General features: G+C 39.9%; 2 protein-coding genes and 1 long non-coding RNA gene across 3 annotated transcripts; 1 reads left to right on the forward strand and 2 right to left on the reverse strand.

Moving 5' to 3' along the window:
• Positions 1-481: 481 nt before the first annotated feature.
• Positions 482-13,202, forward strand: LOC143460438 (uncharacterized). The gene is made up of 30 exons (XM_076957936.1): positions 482-661; positions 1,245-1,353; positions 1,595-2,491; positions 3,126-3,293; positions 3,359-3,455; positions 3,891-4,023; positions 4,219-4,319; positions 4,413-4,567; positions 5,033-5,209; positions 5,386-5,548; positions 5,690-5,930; positions 6,308-6,438; positions 6,621-6,773; positions 6,933-7,047; positions 7,362-7,677; positions 7,887-8,059; positions 8,260-8,440; positions 8,597-8,670; positions 8,754-8,841; positions 9,041-9,179; positions 9,365-9,465; positions 9,684-9,810; positions 9,943-10,120; positions 11,092-11,220; positions 11,329-11,419; positions 11,642-11,901; positions 11,981-12,042; positions 12,129-12,354; positions 12,493-12,666; positions 12,773-13,202. The coding sequence occupies exons 3-30, from the start codon at positions 1,630-1,632 to the stop codon at positions 12,875-12,877; spliced, it is 4,920 nt and encodes a 1,639-aa protein (XP_076814051.1). The 5' UTR covers positions 482-661; positions 1,245-1,353; positions 1,595-1,629; the 3' UTR covers positions 12,878-13,202.
• LOC143460440 (uncharacterized) lies at positions 3,943-7,433 on the reverse strand. Its single transcript, XR_013117883.1, has 4 exons — positions 7,351-7,433; positions 5,017-5,141; positions 4,359-4,598; positions 3,943-4,072 (listed from the first exon to the last, which is right to left on the reverse strand). It is a non-coding gene; the product is annotated as an uncharacterized LOC143460440 (long non-coding RNA).
• A 15-nt stretch (positions 13,203-13,217) lies between the features above and the next one.
• On the reverse strand, positions 13,218-15,220 carry LOC143460439 (meiosis 1 arrest protein-like). Its single transcript, XM_076957937.1, has one exon. The coding sequence runs from the start codon at positions 15,099-15,101 to the stop codon at positions 13,428-13,430; it is 1,674 nt and encodes a 557-aa protein (XP_076814052.1). The 5' UTR covers positions 15,102-15,220; the 3' UTR covers positions 13,218-13,427.
• Positions 15,221-18,026: the final 2,806 nt, after the last annotated feature.

Raw genomic sequence — 18,026 nt, forward strand, 5'->3', positions numbered from 1 at the left:
GAGTATTCTTGTGAAAGTGTGGAATTGTAACCAGTGGTATAGGTGTATTATATTGCTGTACTGGCATTGCATAATATAGTATGACTAGGCTATTCAAGATGTAATGGGTGGTCATTGTATTCTGTCACAGTAGGCACAGTATTTGTATTAGGTCGTTAGAAAATTTTTAAATTATTGATTTAGCCTAATACAGTCGGAATACCGTTCAAACGTAGCTGAAGTTGACTGAGCTAATATTTTACGGTACGCTCTCATGTCGCGCGGAAAAATGCTCTTCAAGAAAGAAATCGAGTCTGTCCCAGCTTGTCTCTAAAAAAGTTTGTTGACACTCAGCGGACAAAAAAGAAATAATATCGCAATGGAAGCGGGCGACACTGAGCAATCATGATGTCAATAATAAAAAAGAACATTGGAGGTGTTCCTTTAATCTCAGTATCGCTGCCGCATGTGGTGGTTGCTACAGAAGCCACCATAGTTTTGTTGTCGGTATGGGCTAGCGGGAATGTCAAGCATGGCTATGAAGTAAAGTTCTTATTATGAGGGCTAACGTGTTTTGTCGTCTCTATTTTGACAGCTACCTGAACATGGAGTACATATGGAAAAACGAAGTTGTTATTTTCACCGCAGATTGCAGCGTCGTTCTGTTAAATTTAGGCTACCGGTTAGTTACTAGGCTGTGAGTTTGATTAAGATTTTTAGGTGCTACATTAGGGTTTGGTTGATATGTGTACGGGAATGTGATAACTTTCAAGTTAGGTTAACAGTTTAGCGAAAAAAAAGTGTGTAATGTCTTGGATACAAATATTTCCGGTAACATAAAATAGCCTACCGTCTGACTGTACTGAAATCTGGAAATAGACACTTTCAATTCTGCAATTTGTTTGATGGCGCATTACAATACTATGCCACTGTAACGTAGTAATAAGTTACGGTCATTATCAATTTCATATGGTTGTACACTTTTGGACCAAACAACTTTTTGTGTTGGTGTTGTGTCTGTACATTATAGCCAGCAGATAGCCTACCCCTGCACTCTCAATTCCAAATTTTAAGATGAGTGCAATGTACACTGATAAAGAATTTATTTTGTCATAAGCTCTTTTATAGCACCTAGTATACATGTGCACAATCACAGGATGCCTTTGTATACCAGACCCCAGCTACTCAAACTTTGAAGTCATCTGGCATGTTTTTGCACTTGTATACTAGACCCCTGTATTACTTTCTAACTCCTTTCCATTCAGGGCTTCATGTTGGAGGGCAAAAGTAAATGAGTCTATTTTCACGACTTGACACTGACTGAGCAAACCTGAACCTGAAAATGGGTCTAAAATTTCACAGGTTTATAACTATGTAAGTTTTTAGTCTGCCTTCTCAAAGTTTTTTTCTTGTCATACAAAATTCAAATTTGTAACAGAATTGCTTTGATGAAGTGTTGTGGTGTGATGTGTTATAGCTGTAGGCCTATAGGCATATAATTTGTTATTTGCATTTCGAAAAGTTTCTTATCTTACATTTATCCCACATTTATTCTCCTAGTTTAATTTTTTAATGGTACTGCCAAGATTATGGCCATGTTATTGTAAATTAACAGTAACTAAAACATAGCTCCGGATGGATGGATGAAGGATGGTAAAAATTAAGGAGCAGTTGATTCTTGATGCCTCCTTACTGGCAGACAAAGGAGAGACGTTTTTAAGAAAAGAAGAATTAAAATCTTCCACCAGCACACTTAATTATCAAAAGCCTGTCTGTCCATACATAAGTAGCACTTTCGTAGACCTGGAAGAGGAATTTAAGCATTTGCATACTCATACATTTGTTCAACTCAATGAACTGTGCAATAAGCATGGAAGCTATTTTGCACCACTTGACCATCGTCGCACTGCACTTGATTTCAGATCATCTTCGGATTTTATTCTCAAAACTGCACTTGACAATGTTATTTCTTCAGCTCCTTTCTTCATGTGTGTAGTTGGAAACCACTATGGGCTTCATAAAGCTCCGGACTCTGACCTTTTACCTGCATCTACTTCGTATGTTGCAGTGTCAAGCCAGACCAATCTTTCACTAATGGATCGTAACTTGTTAGCAGCTGCAAATCATGGTTATCCCTGGGTTCTGGAAGAGCAATTTCAGATGTGCAGCATGATGGAGCTGGAAGTGATTTTGGCTTGTTTTGCTCTTGAGCATGACTTCCCAAAATATAGCTTTATCTACATTAAAGATTGTTACCATAACTACCTCCATAAAGAAAATAATCTGCTCAGCGCATCAAACATAATAGACGATTCGGACTTGGACAATTTTTTTGAAGTTGAAAGTGTATATGCTCAAGATCGATTGAATGATCTCAAACGGAGAATTGTCAACAAGGGTCTAACTGTAAAATTTTTCACTTCAAAAGAAGATCTGGGAAACCTGATTCTTCAAGACTGGTCCGAAGTTATCTTAAGTCTTTTACCCAAGCCTTCACTCTATTTTGAGCAAGGTAGTGTATGCGGGATACTTATTTATTTGTTATGATTTTGGTAAATTATGCAAGTACAGAAGTGTAAGGGGAATGTTTTAGTCTTCAGTCATAATTTCGCATTATTGTTGTGAAATCTAGCGGTATGAGCGTAGTTTAACCTGCACTAACACCGGGGTAATTTTAAATATAAAGTTTATGTGTTACTTGGAGCAATAATTAAATCAATTAAATGACTCAAAAACTGTACTGTTGTAGTGGACTGGGCTTATTAGTAGTGTAGAGTTTTTATGCTATTGTTAACAGAAACATTCCTCTTGGGTTGACAATAGGGATTTAAACTATAAGCTATGAATGGTCAGGCTGCTAATGTTTGCCATTGTTTATATCAATGGCACAAAGTTCATTTTAAAAAGATTGAGTAATAGGTTTTTTCAATTAGATTCACTGGCCCATCGACTAAAGTTCTTTCAATAATGGAAATTTAAAGCTACCACTGTAAGAGATAGCATTAAGGTATTACACTTCTTTTGTGTAGCCGGTCCATTCGCTATCAATTGACGTCTGAACCACAACAGTAACCCTTTAATAGTGGGCACCATTTATCAGCTGATTTGTGAACAATTGTTACATATATATACATTATGTTGTAAAGGTGATGATATTCATACCCAATTATGGTCAATACAATCTCTGCTACCAAAAATTCAACAAAAGTTTCTCGAATATGACGGGCTGAAGCAGCTCGAATTTGAACTAACAAAGCATGCCCTTTCCATTGCTGGTTTTAATAGCAGCGTTACCTTTTCCACAAATGATCAAGGTAGGAAGTACTGTTGACATAAGTCAGAATATTGCACAAATATTTTTGGATATATTTTTTGGCAGAAAGTAAAATGTACAGCGAAGATGCTATGTCTGTCAATGGGTTTAAACTTGGTGATGGTATTTTTTCTACTTCATCATCATTCATCCATTCTATCAAGTTGGTCTATTACTCTTTACAGACATATATTTTTAATAATAAAATGTAATTGTTTTTAATTTAAGTTTATACATGTAACTTATGTCAATTGTGGCCAAATTGTATAGTATTCCAATATCTTGAGTATCACTTCAGCATTTTGAGTGCCACTTGTGGTTTGCCAATAACCAAAGTAATAATGCTTCAGTGTTTATATAGGCCATTCATTTTGGCTATTCAAACACTCCACCTTTTTAAGTGTTTGGACATCGAATAAAGACCAAAACCTGTAATTTTGATTCGGTTGAATCATATAATTGAGCTAAAAGCATTACATACCTATGCAAGATTTGGCTTATATACTGATATATAATGCTTTGTGGGAATGCACTTTTTGCCAGAGACACATTTAATGTGCCACGTGTGCAAAAATTACCAACATTTCTGCATGATTAGTTCAAGGGGGTTACCCGAATCACATGAAACAGAACAAAGAATTTTTACATTGGTCGGTGATCCTGGCACTGGAAAGACTGCATTAATTGCACATTGGCTTCATAAATTTCAAAGGCAAAACCCAGATTTGTTGGTGAGTGATTTCTTTTGACACAGCTTTCACTTTATCCATGCTGTAAGAGCTGTAGTTTTAAGAGTTACAATTTTACGCAATGTATTAATACATATAGTATCCGTCTTTAAATGTGCAATTGCATGTATATATGTCTTAAAACCACAGTTTGATGTTATTTTTAACATGACGTTTTTAGGTAAGTGTTTTTTATAGATAATATCGGCTTTTATTGGTTCTTCCTACCTCAGCTATGATATAACATCATTCTGTAGAAGATGTATCCGAACTTTACGGGAAAAATATTATGACACAACGTGAGCAGATTTACATTAGTGTATAATAGCCAAGGTTACCAAGGTTTCCTTTGTCTAAGATTACTTTCTTTAAACCAAATATTTCATCTGCAGTAGTATGCCCGGTGATCTTTTGTCAGATGTGGAATCGTATGCCGGGTTATGCGACACTTTTGCCTCTTCGTTAAGCTTAGTTCCATGTCTTCTGGTTATTGATGGTGTTAACAGCTTGCGGCATGCCATGAGTGAAGATATTGGATCCGTCAAAGGTAATTTCTTTTCTTCCTTTGCTTTTGCCACCTGACATAGCAGCATAACCAGCATCAGCACCATGTTGTTTTGTTAGTAATTTTCACTGGTAAGTACTCTGGTGATTAAAATCGAGACACGCATTTGTTCTGGCCGCACCGCTGCTGTCATGGGCCATGCCGAAAGTTTAGGCGTCAGTGCGACCCGTTAGGTGGATTATACATAAAATACAGAGCTGCAAGCAGCCTTGCTAGATTTCTAACCTCATCCCCGACGCCGATTCTCACCCCACCGGACTGTGGTGGTCAAGGACGGCATGGGTATCGCTCGACCGCCCGTGTGCCGGCGTGAGCCACCACCAGACCCAGACGAAGATGATTAGAATTTAAACATTTTATGTTGTTAATATTGTTTACTACAATTCTTTCAAAATGTCTACATTCGTCATTATAAATGTTGCTAAAATTACCATTTAATTCGATTAGGCCTTTCCTGGTTGCCGAAAGTAATTCCTTCAAACTGCCGGATTATCTTGAGCACTGGACCTGCCGATCTCTCGCTTAAAACGTTGCAGGGCAGAGATGACGTCATAGTCTACAAAATGAACTCTATTGACCTCATGACAAGAAAACGAATGTTTGCGAACTATTACAGAAAAGACGGTAAGCTATTTTAGTTAATACAGTATATGAAGCTGCATTTGAAAAGCACATTTCAAATAGCTTTTTAATTCCTGTTCTGTGTCTTTATGGCCGCCAAATTTTAAATTGTCAAGTGAACTATCTTTTTATGTTTTATTTCTTTTTATCTGTTTGTTTATTTTCTATTTTCCCATTAGTTGCAAATATCTTGGGCCGAGATCTCATCGAGAAAATTTGGATGAATCGACTGAGCGAACGACCTTTATTCCTGGTCACGCTTTCCGATTTGCTCCGATCTTGTAGAAACATGCGAGAGATGGAACAAGTCATTGACAAATGTTCGGCGTTCCGTGCTTTCAGGTACAACGCTTGTGATAAAAGCAGCAAAGGATTTCTTATTTGACTTCACATATTTTCTGTCGTCACTTATCAAATTTTTTTGTGTAGAAGTCTTACACACAACCATAGATGGTGACAGTTCTCCTATATTTATATTTAAAGGGACTTTTGGCGCTCTGTCTTTCATCTTTGGAGTCGCCGTTACAGCTGGAGCAAAAATTCCTCCGGGCAGCCGGGATCGATACGTCATCGGTCAAACGCGGCGGGTTGGGTAGCCGACGCTCTAAAATTAATCGCCACTTCGCGACGTGGTCTAACCGTGGCGGAAATTCTCCACACTCTTTTCTTAATTGGATATAGAAGTCGTGCCACTGTCACTCCTGAGGACTGGTATATGTTTGCGGTAATAAAACAAATTTTGCTTTATCTAGAAGCAGCGATTGTGTGTATTGCTTTGCTGGTTCAAGTAATGTTAGGAACATAAAAGTACTATGCTTGCCCTGTTCGTGTTTTTTTTGTACATATTGGTATGGTTATATTAGTAACGCAGTAGTGTATTTACCGTAAGGCAATATCCCTCTTTGTATTGTTCCTGTCTAGTTACCAGTTAATACAACTAATATTAGGTTATTAGATTAAGTGACCACAGAAACGTGTGCACCAATAATACCAAAGTCTACCGTGTTGGGGAAGGCTCCAAATATAATGGGGTCGAATCTGCCGCGGTAAGCTTTAATTTAACCTTAGAAACTTTATTTTGAAACGCCCGCGTTTTTTTAGTCGGCAGCTGGCGCTGCGCTTCGTACCGGTCACGATGGGCTTATATCTGTCGCTCATAACGAAGCTAAGTTGGCTCTGGAACATTTTCTGTTGGGTTCTGGGAAATTCTCATCCACCAGCTCGGCATCAAGGTCTTGGAATTCTTTGACGTGTCGTCATTAGTAATGAAAGTTGAAACTATTAAAGTTTATGTTGACCTCATACTTAGTTTGATCAGTATTGAAATGTTGATAGTATATTCTTGCTGATAGTATAAGCACAGTTTGGACCAATGCCCCTGACGTTTTTGTAAACTTCGCACTTGTTTTCACAGTCACGTGGACAGCGTCAGACAACAGTATCACAATCTTTTGTCGTCATATTTCCTCAAATACGGTTCATTGAAGGGGAAACTCTACGAGCTACCCTGGCACCTCCAGCAGGCCAAAGATTGGCTCATGCTCTCCCAAGTTCTATGCAAGCCCAGGTAGAAAACTTTGGACGGTTGCAGATTCTTTTTGAGTCCCTTCCTCGCTCCTAAAGCGACACCATGCGGGACCGAGACATGCTGCAAAAGCGAGGATGATAAAAATTAAAGCTTTTTCGTTACTTTGTTTTATCATTGGTATCCTTTTTACGTTGGCAGATTCTTTTTGGCGATGTGCGAGGAGTCTATCTACAACGGTGGACTGTACTTAGATCTCGTTTCCTATTGGAAGGATCTTATCAGACACGACTTTAACCTGAACCATTCTCTAAAGGTACGTTGATTGCGGATGATGTTTAAGGATTTGTGATTTCCTGACGAGTATTCTCGCGCAGCCGAACCTACCGCCATGGACGTAGGATGTGCAAATAATGCAACTATAGATATCTTAATTGACACATATTTTCTGTGTCAAGTTCACTTAGCAAACAAGTACGATCTGAAAATGCTTAATTTTTTTATTGGTTGTTATGTAGATGCAAGTGATTTAACTTATTTCACCACATACTCTTATTCATTTAACTTGTTTCATCACATTAGATAACTTCTAACTTAATAAATCCCTCACTTAACTCACTTCCAAATAAGGTCATGATCGAGCAAGCCACGGAGGAGCCTGAAGTTATCCTGGAAGACAGACACGAGCTCTCCCGGCGTCCGAGCGCAGCCACTCAGCTCACGCACGAAGGAGGAGGAGGAGGAGGAAGGAAGTTGACGTTGATGGCAAGTCAGCTTCGAGCGCCCTCCATGATCATTGTGACGCAACACGACGATCATCCGATGTCCCTCTACCGGAGCACAGAGGAGAGTAGATCGGAGACGGAGGACAGGGACTTCAGCGAGACCGAGAGCTGCCACTTCTTCCTCACTGAGACTGAAATTGATCATCATCTCTTAGTAGGAGGTGAATTAAAACTTCCGTCAGTTTATCATTCTATGGTGAACAACGACGATAGAAAAATTATCTCGCAGCGGAATAATTGAATATTTTATATGATGTTTATGTTAGTAATCAATAGCATAACCAAAAGGAACTCAATAAGTAACATATTCCATGAAGCGGATAATCTGATGCTATTGATGGATAGATTGTACCAGACTTTACCTTTCCAGGGTGGACCCCGGCTGAAGACGACCCTGAAACCCTCGTGGATTCTTCCCCCCTTAACCCCGATGAAATGGCAAACTTGTACGTGAAGATTGCCTGGCTTATTACGCAACTCGGTAAACAGTTTTCATGTGATGGAGACAACGCAGCTGACGAGGCGTTTGAATTTTTACAAAATGTAAGGCAATAAAGTTTGTTTCGAACTGCGTATGTGTATGTATTGGTTATGTAGCAGCGGTGCGGGATGGACCAGTATTTATTACTGCGTAGGTGTACCGTATTTATAAAACGCACTTTAAGGCATTTAAAATCACTGAAATGTCAACCTGTACGGCGAACCAATGCCTTGTTAACTAAATTCAGTTATTCTCGTTGCAGTCTCACCCACTTTCGAGTTCCCAGCGGTTCACCTTGATCCAGTTGACCGTGATGGAATGCAAACATGGCAAGCAATCGAGTTGCGACAAGATCGAGCAAGCTCTTGAAATGTTCCAATACATCAAGGCAGCCATTTTTGACTTGTCTTTTGCTGAGAAGCGCCAGTTACAAGAATCAAAAGGTGGTTACCATTAATTCGCTATATCGGCGCAGTAGCGTTGTGGTTTGAGCGCTGGGAACGCAGTAATGCAGCCCCAGTTGTATATTTGTCGTCAAGCAAGTTTTTGTCCTTTATCCGGACAAGTATTTAATTGAAATAAAATGTGGTTTTTTTCAGGATTTCTTTTCCTTCAACTCGCCCGTCACTGTATCACAAAAGCAGAGTTTGATGAAGCCCACAAGCTTATATTGGTGAAATTAAAACGTTTTCTAACAGACACTGACCCTTTGTTTATAGTAAAGCGGGTGATATTAATTGTCTTCGTGGTGTTTAGGACTCGTTTGATATTTCGAAGAAAAGCAATAACGTCTGCGGCAAAGCGCACGCAATTTGGGCGCTGGGCAAGCTACTTTTTGCCCAAGGTAAGTTCACGGTCTTCATGTGAAGCAGATTCACTGATTTCAGTTTTTCTTGTCGGGTTTTTGGAGTCACCTCTCTGATGATAATTTTTTGGAGTCACCTCTCCGCGTGGCATTTTAGAAAACGTTTTAAAATATTATTGCGTTATTTGTCTGCAAATGTAAGGTAGTAACCTAAACTTAAACAACTGACTTTTCGTAGGCTTATTAGACCAAGCGCAAACCATGTATACTAAAGCTTTCACATCCTTCTTAAAGTGGTATGGAAGTATGAACACCTTTGTTGCTGATATACTGGTCGACATAGGTCGGCTTTTTACAGCTGCAATTCAACAAGATAGGTGAGTAAAAACATTTTTTGTTGCTGTAAATTGCAAGTAGCCACTCCTTTTCAACACTTGTGACTTTAAAAATGCTCTGATGCGGCCTCTCGTATTGTGTCGTCACAATACGAGTAATGTTACCTCTGAAATTAGAAATATTGCCTTTTATATAAGCGGGTGTTTCAACCGTTCTGCCTGTACAGACTTAACCAACGCAGAGCAATGTTAGCTTACAAACAAGCGCTGGAAATTCTTGAATTCAACAAGAAACCAGTAGAAGCTGCCTTTGTAACAACAAGACTTGGTAAGTTGTTTGACGAAGTACGGCGCTGTTCATTTATTTTTAAATAAAATTTGAGCAAAAGCTTCTAGCATGACCTGGCCGTGGTATTTAGTTTCCTAGTAAGTTTAGGTACAGATTTTATAGTGATACCGTTATTTTTCTTTTAAATGAGATCATTTAGGAACTATTTAAGTAACAAACGAATCGTTTACACGCTGCTTAAGCCTCCGTTGGTTTAGGTGAGCTTCTATTAGATGAAGGTTCCTTCCGAAGCAAATACGAAGCGCGCAACTGCTTCGAAAAATCTTTTGACGTCTTTGTCACCAACCGATTGCCACAAAAATCGCAAATTCGTCAAACTGCCCGGTGAGCCTTTGAAGTGTAATTTTAAGTATTAACGTATAATACAAGTATAACCCGGTCTGCATTCGCAGTATAATTTTCTTAAGTGAACATCTAGTTTTGGGCAAATATCATGTTTAACTTGTTACAATGCAGCAAATATAAACAAGTATCAAGCGATCTGAGGTCGGGGAGGTTTTGCCACGGTCGAGGGAAGTCAGCTGATCAGCGCACAGCCGATCGACCTTACAGCGCCCTCTCGTGGCACTCGAAAGATCTGAACCGGATCGTGGGTAATAACCGTGAAGGGGCGATATCATGCCGAGATGAAAAGGTAGGAGTTTTAACGAGGCTGCGTGGAATTCAGATGCTGTGTATATTTTGTAAGGGTAATAATATTATTGTCGAAAGAGTTAGCGGTGGTTTCCAACTTGGGGTCCGTGCGTTTGGCGCAGGGGTCCATGGGTTATACTTTAACTCCTCAAAAAAACCTATTAAATAACAATATTGAAGTTGGAGGCCCTCGAAAAAGAATGTTTTACAGCTTGGGTTTCCCAAGTGGGGTAAAGGTTGGGAACCGCTTCAGCTGATGAATTCAAACCTGAAGCCTGTTAACATAATACAGTCAAATACAGTGTACATTCCACTTAAGACAGTAAAATGTCTTCCGGGTGGTTGGTACACAGAAAGTCGGATCATGGACCAAGTCGCTGACCCCACTGCATTACTTCGAGTGAAACTGATCTAGGATGAAAAAAATCATTTAATTTGATTCGAGCTCCGAAGTATTGATCGGCCAATTTACAGTAGATACAGTTGAGCTTGAGCCCATTGTGGGTCACGAACATATAATTAGGCTTATGCATATGCATATGCTTTACTGCATCATTTCACTACCGGTAAGCAGTACCGAACTTGAATGTTGGTTCGTACAGAATTTTTGCAACTGCAGACGACTTACAGCGCTGATATTGTAGCCTACTTGTATTTGGCTGTGCAACCCACTCACTGAAACCCACTCCAATATTCTGGTGTTGTTTATCCAACAGATACGGTAAAGTAACGGAGGCGTGTAAAAAGTGACGTGCATTTGCGTAAATATTTTTCCAGGTGACAAACATGAAATTCATCAATACGATTTTGTGACCAATTCGCTACAGCGAACAAGTGTCACAAAATTTCAAACAAAAATTACGAATCACTTGATCCGTGATGATTTCATCCGACTTTCTGCATATCCTCATACAAATGTTAAATTTTATAAAAATTTTAGTTTTTTCTACTAAATCTTGTGCTTGGGTTTAGCCGCGTCGTACTTTACGCGAGGGTGTATCGCCTTGTCCTTCTGGTCGCCCTCCCAGCGGTGCATTCAGCACACTTTCGGTTGGAAACTATGTGCTTGTAACACCAAGAGCCAACAATTCCGCCAGAGGGGTAAGTTGTACATTCTTTAAATAGCTGGCATTGCAAACAATTATCATTGTAAATCTGCTGACTATCTGAAAATGCGGTTAAATTCGCCTTATCTTTTATACACATCAGGCAAAATCTACTAAAAATCGATGTTTTCTGGGAGAATCGCCGGTGCCAAGTGCACGCGTGGCGTCTAACCTACTAGAAAACGTCAGAAGAGGTAACATTAAACGGCTTATATTATTTAGAACAAAAATCTGTTCAAAATTCTTCGAATTCGTCGATAAATTTAAGAAAATACCTACGCATATTCTCAGGCTCGTACGTTATCCTTAGAGAAATATTAACCTCAGTCGATTCCTGTGAAACATTAACAAAATGTGATTACTAACCTACGGGAAGGAAACTTTTTATTTTTGATCACTTATTTTTTTCAACTCAGAGGAGTCACTCCGCATAGTAGGAGCGGAAGTTCGCCATGTAGATGATGGAAGAAGAAGAAACCCAAAAGGAGCAGATCTTGTGGTGATGAGACCCGAGACCTCCGAGGGCAAGGAGGTTCCGGTAATCATCGTTCCCGCAGGAAGAAACAGCCGATTGTCGGTAAAACTCGATCTGGACGAATGGGAGCGCCATGCGACTGATGAGGAGGGAGTTGTTTTGGAACAACTTAATTTAAATGACATCTCAGTGAGATCCGAGGTAGGAATGATGATAGGTGTGTATGCGTAATGATGTCCCATGGTCATGTCAAATAATATCTTTTTCTCTTCCCCTTTAGCTTAGCACTCCGAAAAGAAGTGTTCGTTTACAATCCACCCCATCTGTCCTGCCACCTAGCAGGTAATATGCAGCCAAGTTATTACTTTACTGACACCAAATGGTAGCAGCCTTTGGTTGTTTTACAGTAATCCCTTGATTCCTTGCAGCCCCGTTTTTAATCGAAGTGCAACCCGAAAACATCGTTGCGAATACAAGTCTGGGCCAGACCAAGTTTCATTAACTGTACACGGACCGTACAGCACAGTAACTGACGTGCTACGTACGCAGCGCAACAGTGTTGGGTCAGATGATGGAATCCACAAGTCAGCTTGGTTTCATGTTCCTGGCAGATACGCTAGGCCAGGACAGGTTTTGCCACCAAAACGAAACCAGGTAAATCCAAAATAATATGTTTTTTAGCTAAAATATTATTTAAATATTTTTGAAATTTTTTTGTACCAACTCACGGTCGCTTGTTTCTTGCATGTATGATTGATATCATAGTACCAATCTAAACCTGCCTAATTCTAGAAACGCTCCGGCGGCAGCATCGGTTCCACATCACGTAATAAATCGTACAGCGCTAGATCTTTTCCAACTCACCGGCCAGACAGCATGATGAGGTCATCGTACGGCAATGAGACACGTAAAGACGCGATTGATGTTGCACTCCGCAGACATAGCGAACCGTACCTAAGAATTCCGGTAAGTGGATAATGCGTTTAGACTGCCTCTCGTTTAAACCATACTTGCCCGCGTTAATTTCGGCGTGTTTCTCGATATATTGTAATTTATATCTTGGTACTTGCAGTCAACTTTCGCCCCTCCCCCTTCCACTCGCGACGAGGTTTCGCTTGTGGACGCGGAAAACGAAGATGGGTTTGTCGGGTTCACCCCAACACCTAGCATGGCTTGAAGTTTTGTCATCCTTCTATCTTTGCGATTTCTTGAACATCCGTTTCCGATTTTCCAGATCCACAAATTGTAGTTAGTTAGTTAGTTGTCCGACAAGCGGAAGTAGTATATTTGATTTAGGTTGCTTTAGTCCTTACCTGTACACAAGTCTTGATCATCATTTATAAAGAGATTATTATACACTGTGACCAAGAACGCAGTGGGAATTCTTCTTGCTTTTCATTGAAAGCACTTAATCTATGATCTAAACGTTACCGTCCAAATATTTCTGTAGAGTTTTTTCGCCTCCATGTATGCTGTGAAATTGATTAGTGTTGTTAGCATTGTTTTTTAATGCACTCATTTCTAACACGAATAAATGTATTGCTTTGCAAACAGACTAAACTGTCATGAAATAAAATTTTGTCCAATCGAATACACAAATAAGAAACAGCAACAACGCAAAAAAAACTTTTAACCAACCCTTTGTAAAATACGTCTCGTAGGACGATTGGATATAACAAGGAAATACCAGTCTAAAAACGAAAATCTATATTTCACCTTTAAACCGTCTAGTGAAACTGAGGAAAGGATACTGTCTTCTTCGACGCGGGTTTTACTGCTAAACTGATAACTGGAGTATTCGGAGTTCGATTCACAGGTCCCGTGCACTGCTGTAGCTCTTGCCTTGGCGCTGCAAAACGCGTGGCTTTGCCTGTGTTTGGTCTGGAATTTTGCAAAGATGCACTACGCTTGCTGCCGACAATGTTGCTAGAATTGGCCTTTTGGAGGGGCTTTCTCTCTGAATTAGTCCCTCGTTTAGTTCCCAAGTCCAGGAGATTATCTTTAAGCACAGGAATCCATCCCGCATCTATAGACAGTGGGTTAAACGTTGAAGTTGTTTCGACATTTTGCAGAGCGCCATCGATTTCACGAACAGCTTCGTCTGATATAGTCTCCCACTTTGGCTGCAAGGGTACTTGACTGGATATAAGCAGCTCCATAGAAGCAATAGATTTTATTAGCAAACTCCCGAGATTTTCTGAAGCCATCACAACGTACAGGCCGTGTGGTGTTGTTACAAAGGGTCCACCTTGCTTTCTGCAATAAGGAGTGGTGTTTTTACAGATAAGGCATTCGGACTTTTCCATTAGAGAGCGACACAACGCGATAAAACGATTTTGGTTCGATTCCAAAGCGTCCCAATCCATACGCCAGCAGCTGGAGCTATAGAGCAAAAGAGGGATACCAAAAAGGATCGACTCGCAAACGTTCTGGCAAGGAACTCGCTTCACTACCCTAAGCTTTGTCACTGCGGAAGCATTTGCTGGTTTAACACCGGTCTTTGTGGTCATTGAATTCTGCACCCAACCATCACTGCTGCCATCAACAACGATCTCAAAGTTGTTGTTATACGGCAGTTCTGACGGGTTTATGAGCCTCTCCTTAACATCACACTTTATAATCAAACCGTTTTCGTGACCTCGCATATTGAAGCAGAGATGAAGGTGTTCTTGGTCGGTTCCGCGGTCGCTCAACCAATTTCGCATGTAAGACTCAAAAGTTAGAGAATTGCTATCGATAACGGTCACATCCAGAATCCCAGCCAGATCCATACAGCACCCTTCCTTTAAGTCGTTGCTGCTTACACCGGCGTCCACAGTTACAGTTTCACTGCTGCCAACTGATTCTAAGGTTGTGGCGAATGACAGAACATTAACATGGCGGATGTCTTTAACATTAACTTTGGAAAGCGCGAGTGTGGCCGCTCGTCGAATCTCCTGAGAGGAATGACATGTTACTATCGTCAGTTCCAATTTAGTCAAGGTACCGGCAACTTGTTTAATTTTTTGAAACTGGGTAGCCGCATCACGGATAGCATGTTCGATAGGTTGCACATCTGGCTTAACCGACCACTTTGCACAACTTTCTGAGATAAGCTTCCGTAGTTCCGAAAGCGCCAGGTCAATTCTACTGTATGATGCCCTGTTAAGACGTTGTATTGAAAACAAAACTTCCACGTATGGGGTCATTGCCAGTAAACCACAAAACGGAATTCTATATAAACCACTTTTCATGCTGCAGGTAAGTCCAAAAAAGTTTGAAATGCCGTCGCACACTGCTTCAGTTACCTCTTTGCTAAAGCGAGAGGTTAAATCCAAAATCATGAGATGCGCCGGCTGCCTGGAATATGGATACCTGATATTGTCTGGAGTTTGGGTGTTTGTTCTTTCTTTAAACGCCATTTTCGGATTGTATTCATATGTCCTTTGCTTCTTGAAACCAGGTAGAAGTTCCGTAAAATTACATTATTGCAATTGTCTTACCTTATTAATGACATCATCCACAACAATGTATAACATTTTTGCCTTTGCAAAGTTACAGAATAAAGATGGAAAGTGAATCTGGTACACGGTTTAGCAAAGAGTCAAGGACTAATGATTAACTTACAGAACCAAACGTGCAGCATGTTTTATCAAAACTACTGCGAGGCCAAATAAGTCGACTGAACTTTGTCCTTGAACCTTGAAATGTCGGCTACGGCCGCTAGGCTACCCCAGGAAGAGCCGTCAGTAAGCTGCAAACGTTTTTAGCGAACTAGGCCTAAAGATGGGGAAACTTTTTTTAGTCGAACGCCGCATTTCAGTTTTCTGGGACTGGGAGTCAGTTAGGCTACCACTCTTAAATAAAACATTGTAAAGTTTTTCTCTGTTCTTGTTCTTTTTTTTTGTAGCAAGCAATTGGTCACAAAACTGTATTTGGCCTGAACCCTAAGGCGACACTTTCCCTACACCTGGCTTAAAAGCCTATTTCTACCATTCAACAGCACCTTTCGTGTATGCTGTCTATCAGTTAAACATGTTAGAATTAGACTTTGAATGTAATCAACATCGATAAAATCATCAAACTGACTATTTCACCGTAAGTAGGTCACGCAACCCGTTGCGAAAGATAGGTTGTTAGGTTAGATAGCCTAGGTAGGCCAACACCTTTGCAAAAAGTCGATTTAAGTTATCCATATTTAGAGTTTAATTGAAGTTAGATTTAGGGCTACTATGTGATAAGATTTAAGTTAGGTTAACAAAGAAATATGAAAAATAGCTTCGAACATACACATTTACCCGGTGCAAAAGTGGCAGCCTAACTGAAAATCATTAAATCACCAGCTTGCACTCGCCTGCTGAGAACTTAGCGGTTTGTTTTCAACCGGTTGTTTATGACGTCATATGTAAAATTACCTAATGTGATTTGCTTTCATCGGTTCTTTGCTTAAAATTCTTATTCATATCATACTTAACTATAGGGCATGAAAAGCATTACACTTCTTTATGTACCTCTGATAACTACAAGTTATTGATGTATTTTAAATGAGATCTATGGAAAGTTTACTCGATAGTTTAATACACACAGCTTAAAAGAAAAAAAACTGATCAATTAGTCTCAATCCAGGCGTTGATGTTATGACGACTGTTGACAAAATGAAAACATTTGTCGTAGAGACGTAGAGTATCGAAGGGCCGTGATTAACCGTCCTTGACTAACGATTTACTTAAACACGAACTGAAACTCAGCCTCAAGCATGTTGATACCAACCAAAGGAAAGTAGTTTGTGTAGTTTCTGGAATCACAATATTACGAACACTGACAAGTATTTACAGTAAAAAGGTGAAGTACCACACACATATACACAGTAATATTTAAGCCAATCCTGGATTCCTGGGCAGACTATACAGCGTACGGACACAGTGTATCAGTAATGATCTTTTTTAAAACATTAAGAAAACAACCAGTCACTCGGGGAAATTTGCCACTTAAGCAACAAATAAGTAGCTGACATTTGAGTTATCTGCGGTGACAGACCAAGTTACAATTAACACGATCGTCCGGCATTTAAGAATTTATGGCCCAAGCATTTATCTTGTCGACCTAATTTGTAGAGCAATTAGCCAGTCTGAATATTACTCATTTACCATTTGTTTTCTTTCGTGTCAAGACCCTGTGCACCTTTGATATTTAATTATTACGCGCGTATCTCTGTCATTTAATTGTTGGACACGATCAGAATGACATGGGTAAACGAGTTTGTGTTTGCTTGCCACTCTACTCTTATCGCGACACAGTTAGCACAACAAGGCTTTTCTATTTCAAAAGCCGCTGGGTTTTCTTTCTCCCAAAGATTTTCTTTTAACTGTTGAAAGAAAGGGCCGACTTACAGGTGAAATATATATTTCATTTATTACTTTTAACCATTTTCTGGGACCAAATACTTCCTGGATTTAATTTTTATTGGGAATTAATAAACTTCAAGTGTTTTAGGCGTTTCAAGTGAAAGCACCTAACCGGCACTTTTTGCTATGCCACTAAGACCCTCACTTGTGTAACTGCCGTGGTATTCGTTTTATTTTTGCCGACATAGAGTTAAACAATGTATGACGCCTTCACAGTTTGCCAAAGTTTTTCGGCGTCTATTGCTACTTACTGACATACGGTTTGAAAGTTTAGCCACTTGTTCCCATATGTTCTAGGCCGAACCGATAAGATTCGATTTTTCGTTTGATAATGTTTTATATTTATTGTCGCTTGCGCAGTTGATGGCACGCGAATGGGGGTCTTTCTTGGAAGGGACAAATTACGTTACTTGTCAGAAATTCCCAAGGCGTCGCTCTATCATGAGTCCGTAAGCTGTCAGATTGGGCAGACGTTTAGATAAACTGCGATTAGAGAATCGGCAGAGTATTGGCTTGATAATATTAGCAAAATGAGCCGATTCTCTTGGGAGACCATCTTACACTATAGCGCGCAGAGCACCGCTTGACATTATTACATTATCTAGTTGTAAATTATTTGTCTTTATAGAGGAAACGAGATACAAGCTTGCCACCGTCTCCTGGCGCAAAACCGGCCCAATTTTCAATTAAAGGAAGCTGATATTGTTCAGTGACTTTCATCGTCGCAACAATCAAGGACACCACGGCACGGTTCGGCGCACTTTCGAGAAATTTTCTGGTTTTATTTTTTGCCGTTAGCAGGACCTGAAATTAATTCTGAGATATTATTCTGAAAGTCCGAGAGACATATTCGGGGGACTCAGTCTTCATATGGCGCAACCACATTAAACGCTAATAGCGATAAAAAGCCTTTTAATGGCGTTTTGATCCTATCAGATTACC

This window comes from Clavelina lepadiformis, chromosome 5 (genome assembly GCF_947623445.1).
Source record: "Clavelina lepadiformis chromosome 5, kaClaLepa1.1, whole genome shotgun sequence".
Taxonomy (NCBI): domain Eukaryota; kingdom Metazoa; phylum Chordata; class Ascidiacea; order Aplousobranchia; family Clavelinidae; genus Clavelina; species Clavelina lepadiformis.

Excerpts from the sequence above, each read along its gene's own strand:
- LOC143460438 (XM_076957936.1), top strand. The coding sequence starts at position 1,630 with ATGGTAAAAATTAAGGAGCAGTTGATTCTTGATGCCTCCTTACTGGCA. Across the intron at positions 5,931-6,307 it reads AGGACTGGTATATGTTTGCG|TCGGCAGCTGGCGCTGCGCT; the intron begins GTAATAAAACAA and ends GCGTTTTTTTAG. Across the intron at positions 11,420-11,641 it reads ACTAGAAAACGTCAGAAGAG|AGGAGTCACTCCGCATAGTA; the intron begins GTAACATTAAAC and ends TTTTCAACTCAG.
- LOC143460439 (XM_076957937.1), bottom strand. The coding sequence starts at position 15,101 with ATGGCGTTTAAAGAAAGAACAAACACCCAAACTCCAGACAATATCAGG.